At 48.0% G+C, this 10,522-nt stretch overlaps 1 protein-coding gene across 1 annotated transcript in view; it reads right to left on the reverse strand.

The window, feature by feature from the left end:
* Nucleotides 1-9,024, reverse strand: part of TEKT5 (tektin 5) — a 63,232-nt gene extending 54,208 nt beyond the window's left edge. Inside the window, exons 1-3 of the mRNA XM_017890706.1 lie at nt 8,358-9,024; nt 5,026-5,109; nt 4,339-4,409 (exon numbers count right to left, since the gene is read on the reverse strand). Of these exons, the coding sequence (XP_017746195.1) occupies nt 4,339-4,409; nt 5,026-5,109; nt 8,358-8,921 (719 nt within the window). The 5' untranslated portion in view covers nt 8,922-9,024. The remainder of the gene's footprint in view (nt 1-4,338; nt 4,410-5,025; nt 5,110-8,357) is intronic.
* Between the last annotated feature and the right edge of the window lie 1,498 nt (nt 9,025-10,522).

The following is a 10,522-nucleotide window of genomic DNA, read 5'->3' on the forward strand; positions in this document are numbered from 1 at the left end:
CAGTTCAGCGGCAGAGCTTCCCCAAGCGGGTGAGGACACACCAGACTCTGCCTGGCTAATGAGGTTCTGGCCAGCTCTCAGTTAATCAGTATAATCCCAATCCCTCTGGCAGCACAAGCTGCCTCCCTGTGAGATGGCAGGAGTCATCTGACACACAGCCACTGCCCAGCGACAAACAGTCTCCATCCAGGGTGGCTCGGCCTCCAGTCTCCACAAAGAGAAATGCTGCCCTCACCTGCTCTCATCCTCTCCCTCACTCACTCTGTGCTTGCTTTCTCTCTCTCTTGCTCTTGCTGTCTGCCTCAGTTGCTCTCATCTCTCTCGGTCTTTATCTAAGCTCAAACATCTCCCTCTCTCTTTCTCTCTTCTCTCTCTCTCTCTCTCTCTCTCTCTCTTTGAGATAGTCTTGCTCTGTGGCCTGGGCTGGAGTGCAGTGGCGTGATCTTGGCTCACTACAACCTCTGCCTCCTGGGTTCAAGCCATTCTTCTGCCTCAGCCCCCGAGTAGCTAGGATTAGAGACATGCGTCACCACCCAGCTAATTTTGTGTTTTTAGTAGAGACAGGGTTTCACCATTTTGGCCAGGCTGGTCTCGAACTCCTGACCGCAAGTGATCCACCCACCTCAGCCTCCCAAAATGCTGGAATTACAGGCGTGGGCCACCGCACCCGGTCTCTTGTCCTCTTTCTCCATATCTGTCTCTCCCCATCTCTTTGCCTTTCTCTGTCTCTGTCTCATCTCTTGATTTCGCTTTCTGGCATATCTGACTCTGTGCCTCTCTGTCCCTCTGTCTCCCTACTCCCCATCCCTGTCTCTGTTTATCTCTTCATGTCTGTCTCTTTTGATGTCAGTGCTCATCTCTCTCCGTGTGTCTCTCAGTCTCTGGGACTGTCTCCATCTGACTCAGTCTCCCCAGTTCTTCCAGCTCCCCTGGCCTCTGGTTGCATCATCTGGGGTTGCACAAGCAGCCTCCTGACCCCAGTCTCAGGATTTCTCCTCTGAGGTCCAGCTCCCCACTTCAAATCGGTGATTGGTTCACTCTGCTGGCTCAAACTGCACCACTTCCCAAACGTCAGCCCTCCTGTCCCCACCAGCGCCACGGTTTGTCACATCCCATGGCAGCTACAAATGGAAAACCATTCTCTCTTGCCATAAATAGAAGATCACAAAAATAACTGGAAGAAAGAACAGAATAGAGAGCCCAGAAATAAATCCAGGCATTTACAGTCAATTGATTTTCAGCAAAGATGCCAAGAACACACAATGGAGAAAGGACAGCTTCTTCCTTTCTTTCTTTCCCAATACCATGTATAAATGGTATTGATACAAGTGGAAATGTACATGCCGAAGAATAAGTTAGAGCTCTATCTCACACCGTAAACAAAAATCAACTCAAAATAGATTAAAGATTAGCCGGGCATGGTGGTGGGCACATGTAACCCCTGCTACTCAGGAGGCCGAGGCAGGAGATTCACTTGAACCCGGGAGGAGGAGGTTGCAGTGAACCGAGATTGCACCACTGCACTCCAGCCTGGGTGACAGAGGGAGACTCCATCTCAACAACAACAACAACAAAAATAGATTAAAGACTAAAATGTAACGCCTGAAACAGTAAAACTACTAGAAGAAAACATAGGGGAAAATTTCCATGACATTGGTCTGGACAATGACCCCAGTAGTGCAGGAAGTCAAAGCAAAAATAGACAAATGAGATTACATCAAACTAAAAAGCTTCTGCACAGCAAACAAAACAGTCAAGAGAGTGAAGAGACAACCTAAGAAATGGGAGAAAATATTTGCAAACTATACCTCTGATAAGGGGTTACTATCCAAAATATATAAGGAACTCAATAGCAAGAAAACAACCTAGCTTTAAAACGAGCAGTTATTGTGGCACAATTTATGATAGCCAGGACATGAAATCACCCTAGGTGTCTCATAATAGATGAATGGATGAAGAAAATGTGGCATGTATACACAACAGAATACTAGTCAGCCTTGAAAAAGAAGGAAATCCTGTCATTTGCGACAACATGGATGAGCCTATAGGACATAATGTAAAGTGAAATAAGTCAGGCACAGACAAATATCTCATGATCTCCCCATATATGTGGAATCTAAAACAATCGAACTAATAAAAGCACAGAGTAGAATGGTGGTTACTAGAGGCTGGGGGTGGGGGATTGAGGAGATGTTGGTCAAAGAGTACAAATTTCAGTTTGTCAGGGGGAATAAGTTCCAGAGACATGGTGTCCATAGTTAATAACAATGTACTGTGTACTTGAAAATCACTGAGATTTTAACTGTTCTTGCCACAAAAAATAAGTATGTGAGGTAACATATATGTTAAGTAGTTCAAATTAGTTCAATGTTTTGAAACATAAATGTAATTTCAAAGCATCATGTTTTATATGACACAGCATATACCACTTTTGTCAATTAAAAATGAATAAGTAATTTAAAAAAATAAGTGCAAGAAAAATGCAATAAAACAAAGACACTGGCCTGTCCCAATTCTCCCTTTGTTAAAGTTTGCCTGTTTAAATAAGAGTATTTAGGCCAGGCGCAGTGACTCATGCCTATAATCTCAGCACTTTGGGAGCCTGAGGTGGGCAGATCACCTGAGGTCAGGAGTTTGAGACCAGCCTGGCCAACATGGAGAAACACTGTCTCTACTAAAAATACAAAAAAATAGCTGGGTGTGGTGGCATGGGCCTGTAATCCCAGCTACTCGGGAGACTGAGGCCAGAGATACTCATGAATCTGAGAGGTGGAGGTTGCAGTGAGCTGAGCCCGCACCACTGCACTCCAGCCTGAACGGCAGAGTAAGACTTCGTCTCAAACAAACAAACAAATAAATATGAATATTTAAGGAATTTTATTTACTGAATTGATTATTTATTTATTTATTTATTTGAGCTTTTGCGGGTACATAGTAGGTGTATATATTTGTGGGAGATATTTTGATACAGGCGTGCAATTTGTAACAATCACATTAGGGTAACTGGGGTATCCATCCCCTCCAGCATTTATCATTTCTTTGTGTCACAAACATTCCCATTTATACTCTTTCAGCTATTTTTAAATGTGCAATAAATTACTGTTGACTGTAGTCGCCCTGCTGTGCTTAAGGTTTTTTTTTTTTAAGCAAATCGATTTATAGACAAACTATAGGTACCAGTCGTCCCGGTGACAGGTGGAATTATGAGAAATTAGGACAGGAGCACACAAACTATCGAACTTCAACTCTGTTTTTGTTCTTTCAGCCATCATCCCTCCTGCTATATTTGCATCTTCTCTGTACACCTCCACCCTGATGTCTTTCTAGGGGTCTCCGATGTGTCTGTCCCTGACCAAGCTCTTTGCTCTAAGGGTAACTTGCCTGTGATGTCTTTCTTCCTAACATACAGCACTAACCCCTTCGGGGGGTCCAAGGGCTCCTAGAGGAGGAGGCGGGTTCTGGGGTACAGCAAACCAATACGTGTGCTCCCAGGGCTGCTTTGGAAGCTGCCCGGCCCCTCTGCATCCACCCCAGCCGCCCATGTGCACCAGGCAGCGGGACGGACAGCCACTGCCAGGTTGCCAGTCTGTCCCGTGCTTTCTGTGTCTATGTGTCAAGAGTGAATGAAGTGGAAAAACCAGCAGAGCAGCGTGCCCTGAAAGAGTTAAAGGTGAGTGCCAGATACAGGTTGGAGGTGAGGCAGCTGCTTCCAGGGGTAGCTGGTGCCAAGGGCTTAGCTATGGGCCCCAAGCCCTGTAAAACTTGTCTCCCTTTAATTATGAGGGGGGGCCCCGGGCTTGTCGGGATACTGGTTACATAATCTTGTAAGAACAAAAAGCTGATTTCTTTTGAAGACTTCTGGCTCAATGCATCCACCACCTCCCTTCTAGAGGTGCCCAGCCCCTGGCCGAGCTACCTAATACCACCCACCCTCTGTCCTCTCCCAAGGTTCAGAACTCAAATGGGGAAGCCACAGGCTAAGAGGGGCCTCAGGGAGGCCAGTTGCCTCTTGCCAGGGCTCTCGTTGTAAGTAAGAGTAACAAGTGATGCACCGGCTTGTGAGAGTCAATTGTGCACGTCTCAGTAACATCATATTAGCAGCTTAAAATCAGCCATTGTAGTAGCATTTACACCACCCAAACTGGCTGATCCTATGTTCAGGACTCTTTTTTCCCCCCCAGAAAGCTGGTTGTTGAACATTTACCAGCACACCACTGACCAAAAGAACCACACAGAGACAAGTGGGCCCCTCTGGCTTGTCCCCCAGAAACCTGGGAGTCCCAAAACAAACCCCAAGGAGAGGGAATTAAAAAAAAAAAAAAAAAAAAAAGCCCTTACCGCATCTGGAGATCAATCCTTTGAGCTAATTTTCTCATCTGTTGCTGGCAACATTTTAGCAAATCCACTTCCTGAAATGAAAAATGTCAGAAAGAGCGTGCCTCTTAGAACCTCAGTCGTGTCTCTCAAGCCAGAGCCCTCACTTCTCCCCTCCGCTCTCACTGACCACCCTCAACCCCAGGAGGTGAAATGTCAGCGTGGGGCCCCTGCCTCAATCCACATGACCCCAGGGCCAGGCAGCTAAGGGTTGATTATGGAGGCGCCACCATTTTTTTCTTTTTTTTGCCCTACTTTCTTTTTATAGACTCCCAGAAAAAAAGAAAATTTAGCACCTACTATGTGCCAAGCACTCATTTATAATTATTTTATCATTAAATTAAATAATGCATATGAAGTAGTATAGCCTATGACATATAGTAGGTGCTCAATAAACACCAGTTTTTATTATTAGTAGCAGTATATTATTATCATGCCTATTTTGGAGATGAAAAGACTGAGAGTCAAATAACTCCATTTCTCCCTGTTCCTAAATTGCAAACTAGGCCTCCACCCATGCTTCCTGAGCCCTAGCTTTCCACAGGGTGACACGTGTGGCTTCTGCTCCTGCCAGGTAGCTCAGTAATTTCTCTGACCCGCTGGCCTTCCCACCTCCTTCCGGGGGCTGGGCAGACCTAAGAGATGCCTTACCCGGATAAGGTTTTTCTCCACGTTGTCATGGACCAAATCAATCCCAATCCTCTTCTCTCGATGGTACAGACACTCCAAGGCCACCTGTGAGAAGCAGCACGATGAGCTTATTCTTCCTGCATCTGTATGCAGACCCTGAGCAGAAGGCACTCACATCCACCCTTGCCACAATCTCTTCCTTTCTCCCGGAAACCTGGGTGCTTCATGTGACCTCATTACTGTGCATTGGATGGGCTTCTGCCTCCCCTTCTCACTGGATGAGAGCTGTGGGTTGCCATATGACCAATGCATCTGGAGATGCAAGGCCCATGTAGAGAAGGCAGGACAAAGTAGCATCTCAAGAACCAATTTGGATTCCCATAATTGCATCAGCAGCCCCAAGCCTTCCCAAAATACAATAATACATAGAGTAAAACTTCATAATAATTTCAGATAAGATGGTGTTGGCTGCCATCCTCCATGTAGCTTCTCTTCTGACTTCAATCGGGGCTTGGCCACTTCCTATTGTGTGCATTTGGGCCAATTGCTTAACCTCTCTGCTGGTTTCCTCCTATGCTGATGAGTGCCATATTGGTGCCTATCTCGCAGGTCCATTGTGCAGGTGAAGTCGACTTGACAAGCGTAAATCACTGAGAACATTGCCCATAAATATTACCTGTGAATACGAATGAAAAACCCCTCTTTGCAGATCTCCCAGTGGAGGGACGGTTTGGGGAAGTGGTCAGGACAACCCTGCCACACAGCCCTGGGTCTTACAACTCTCATGCAGACCTGGGCAGAGCAGAAGAGAGGACAGGAAAAGGGGCCTTTCAGGGGTGCTCTATGATAGGAAGCTGACGAGCAGCAGCAATTGGCATACCAGCCCGTGATGTCACAAAGGGCCCAGGATCCGAAGGAAGCAGGACGTCAAGGTCTGGACATCAGGATGCAAATGCATGTGAGAACTCAGAAATGGGAGGGGGTCACTGACCCATGCCACAAGGATTTCCAGAACCCCTTCTGTGAGTCGTGCTCTGCTGAGGTGCTGGGGATAACACAATGAACCAGGCTGAGAGTCCCTGCTCTCATGCAGCCTGTGTTCTACTAGGGGAGAGAACTCCCATAAGAAAATCAGGCTGGGCGCAGTGCCTCCCTCACGCCTGTAATCTCAACGCTTTGGGAAGCCAAAGTGGATCACTTGAGCTCAGGAGTTGGAGACCAGCCTGGGCAGCACAGCAAGACCCCATCTCTACAAAAAATTTTAAAATTAACCAGGCATGGTGGTGCGTGTCTATAGTCCCAGCTCCTCGGGAGGCTGAGGTTGGAGGAGCTCTTGACTCCAGGAGGTCAAGCAATGAGCCAAAATCATGCCACTGCACTCCAGCCTGGGCAACAGAGCAAGACCCTGTCTCAAACAACAACAAACCAGGAACTCAATCATTTCCAATTGTGTGAAGGGCCAGGATGAAAATATTCAGGGTGATGTGAGTGGGTGAGGAGTAACCAGCAGAGTGGTCAGGGAGGAATTCGCTAAGGAGGAGAAGGACTGTGTCATGAGAAGCAGAGATGCAGACCTGGAGAGAAATGCACCAGAAGGAAAAACAGCAGGTGCAAAGGCCCTGAGGTCAGCAGAGAAACAGACAGGAAGCCATTGGCACTGGATTAGAGGAAGTGAGACCAGAACAATAGTGGGGATAGGGGTTATGGGGAAGAATGCAGGAATTTGGGAATTAAGATGTTAATTTCTGGGAGGCCATCAAGGCAATCAGTGGCTGCTGTGAGGACAATGGGTTGGAAGGGAGCAGGAATTGGGAGACCAGGAAGGAGGTGGTTGACATTGTGCAGGGAGAGGCTGCCTGGACTGTGGGGGCAGCCCGGGAGATGGAATTGAGATGTTGATGGTCCCCCTGCCACCATGTGGCTGATCAGAGAAAGCCAGATGTGACCAGGCAGAGCTGGACTTTCTAGACAGGATGGGGGAGTGAAAAGAGAGTGGGAGGGAGAGCGGTAGGTTTGGGATGCTGCTGTAGGGCTCTGAAAAGCAGCCCTGCCCATCCTCCTTCCCAGGGAGAATCTGGGGTTGTATGGAATCTGCTCCCTGCATTCCACGGGTTTGGACATCTCAGAGTGATGGAAACCTATGCCATGTCTCCCAGGAGGATCCGGAGGCAGGATCTCTCCTACAGAAGCACCTGAAGCTGCAGGAGGCTTCCAGGCAAGAGGTCCTGAGTTCCCCACACACTCCAGGGAGCAGCCAGTCATCTTCCTGTGTGGCCAAAGTCAGTTCCCATAGGTGCTGCTGGTTCCTTACCCAGTGTCCACTCAACCCCTTCCATCACTTTCTGCTGGATGCTATGAGAAACATTCACTTATCCAGACCCCTTTGTATCCAGACCCAGGCGTGAGCCACTGCGCCCAGTCACATTTAGATATTTACTCATTTATTCAGCATATATTTATTGCATGGCTACTCTGTGCTTCGCCCTGTCCTAGGCTGGGAATACATTCAAAACGTTAGTGTAAACAACATCAATCAGCACCGATATTGGTCACTACAGACCCACACAGACATACAGGTGCCCTGCACTGAATAGCAGTCTTGAATACATCAGTGACAACACAGGCAAAAGTCTCTGCCTTGATGGAGACTATTCTATATCCTAATATTCAATCAAGTATACAGCATGTTAGAGGATAAGTATTATGGGGAAAAATAAGGCAGTTATGGGCCAGGTGCAGCGGCTCACGCCTGTAATCCCAGCACTCTGGTAGGTAGAGGTGGGCAGATCAGATCGAGACCAGCCTGGCTAACATAGCAAAACCCTGTCTTTACTAAAAATACAAAAATTAGCTGGCCATGGTGGCGGGCGCCTGTAATCCCAGCTCCTCGGGAGGCTGAGGCACGAGAGTCACTTGAACCCAGGAGGCGGAGGTCGCAGTGAGTCAAGATCGAGTCACTGCACTCCAGCCTGGGTGACAGAGGAAGACTCTGTGTAATAAATAAATAAATTAATTAATTAATTTAAAAAATCAGTTATTTTAAGTATGCGCTTTAAGGACCGGAACACACACATGCTCAAGCATGCATATGTATGCACACAATATGTTCATGAAACCCCTGCAACTTTGATGTAGCTTCAAGGAGAAAAGGAAATTCTATTGAGTCCAAGAAACCCTGATATGACTGGGATTATCCTGAATTGACTAAGATTGTATTACTGATCATATTCAGTGGTGCAGCTCAAACCGACCTGCAAGGTGCCTGCCACCTTGATCTTCAGTCGAAGGAAGTGGAATGAGCGTGCAGTATCCCCATCACACGGCCGCAGCCCTGTCCCCAACACTGTACTCACCTGCAGTGGGCAGTTCACCTCATTGGCCGCGCACTCCAGCCGCCCCTTGACCGTCTCCAAGTTCTGGTTCTCAGTCAGAAGTCTGTCCAGCTCATAGCTCAGCTCCGACTTCCAGAAATCGATGTCTGACAGTCTCTGGCCCAGGTTCCGGGTGGTGCCCTGCTGCATCTGGTGCGTCAACTGGTCCTTGTCTTGCAAGAGCCTCACGGAGTCGTCCGTCAGCCGGCTGGCCCACAGCCGGGAGGCCTCTGCCCCACGCACCTGCAGCTGGTTGGACTGGTCCCAGTCATGGGGGCTATAGCGAGAAAAGAGCGCTGAGCGCAGCGCGGGCAGGGTGGTGGGCGGCCGCAGGGTGCTGAGGCTCTCGTCTGGGCAGGTCTGGACGTTGGATATCTTGTAGAAGAGGCTAGGCCTCCATGAATTGAGGTAGCGGTACCCAGGCAGGTAGTAGGGCTGATAGCACTCCTGGATCACTGAAGCCTGTACAGCTGGCAGCGAGGTCAAGCCACAGCATTTCTTGGGGCCACAGTAACTGGCAGTCTGAGTGGTCCCAAGAAACTCCATCTTCCCCCATGAGCCCCGCTCAGGCAAAACTCTGCTCAAGGATCCAAAGTCATCACCAGGAAAGGGGAAAGTGCTTCTCTTGGGGACTGGCAGAACCTCTATGACTCAGCACTGGTGTCATAAAGCCTGGGGAGAGGGACTCTTAGGGGGCCTTTGCTCATTTACAGGCCAGCTGGGGCCACATTGTCCAAAACAAAAAGACAAAACAATGATCGGCAAAGTGAATGTGAGTTTCGCAATCCACAGATTCGGTTGCAAGAAGTGACATTTTATCTTCCTATTAGAAAGGAACTGTGTTCCCAGACCTAACTGGGCCCCATGGGAGGAAAATTAATGTAGTCTAGCCAGTGAATTCAATCAGCTCGGGCCAATTTGGTCAAAGCGAGTTGATTTCTTTCTTTCTTTGTCCCCAACACGGCATCAAAATGGTCCATCTGAGGTGAGGCATGGTGGCTCTTGCCTGTCACCTCAGCACTTTGGGAGGCTGCGGCTGGAGGATCGCTCGAGTACAGGAGTTCCTAGTATGGGAGACTGGCCTCGGCAACGTATTGAGACCCTATCTCTACAAAAGAATTTTAAAATGAGCTGGGCACAGTGGCTGGTGCCTGCAGTCCCAGCTACTCAGGAGGCTGAGACAGGAGGATCACTTGAGTCCAGGAGGTGGAAGCGGCAGTCAGCTGTGATTGCTCCAACTGCACTCCAGCCTGGGTGACAGAGCAAGACTTTCTCCAAGAAAAAAGAAGGACCATTGGTACCATGGGATACCACTCAGCAATACTACTCAAAAGAGCACGAATGAATCTCAAATGTTAAGCTATGTGGAAGCAGCTAGGCTCAAAAGACGACATTGTATATTAGTTCATGTATATGGCATTCTCGAAAAGACAAATCCATACGGACAGAGGACAGATCAGTGGCTGCCAGGGTCTACAGGGTGGGGTAGAGTTGCTGACTCCAAAGGAGCACAAGAAAATTGGGAAGGGCAAGACAGTATGTTCTAGATCTTAATTGTGTTGGTTACACATTTGCCGAAACCCATAGAAGTTTCCACTAAAAAGAGTAAATTTGACTGTATATCAATTATACTTCAATAAACCTGGTTTCTAAAAATAGAGGGAGGGATCTTGAGCATCAGGAGGCAGAGTCTATCATGTCTATTTTGCTCACCACTAAATTCCTGGCATCCAGAACACTATTGAATGAGTGAATGGATGGGTATCTAAAATGAGAGCTTTCTTGTTCCAGAGAAGTTATTAACTCTACATTCTGTAACAATTTTTTTTTTTTTTCAGAGAGACAGTGATGCTCTGTTGCTCAGGCTGGAGTGCAGTTGTATGATCGTAGCTTACTGCAGCCTGAAACCCCTGGGCTCAAGTGATCCTTCTCCCTCAGCCTCCCAAGTAACTGGGACTACAGATGCATGCCATCATGCCTGGCTAATTTTTTTTTTTTTTTTTTTTTTTGTAGAGATGGGGTCTCACTACATTGCCCAGCCTGGTCTCAAACTCCTGGCCTCAAGCGATCCTCCCGTCTTGGCCTCCCAAAGTGCTGGGATTATAGGCATGAGCCCTCCACCCCCACCCCCCCACCACCAACCAGCC

The sequence above is a fragment of the Rhinopithecus bieti genome, unplaced genomic scaffold (genome assembly GCF_001698545.2).
Source record: "Rhinopithecus bieti isolate Rb0 unplaced genomic scaffold, ASM169854v2 scaffold_19459, whole genome shotgun sequence".
NCBI lineage: Eukaryota > Metazoa > Chordata > Mammalia > Primates > Cercopithecidae > Rhinopithecus > Rhinopithecus bieti.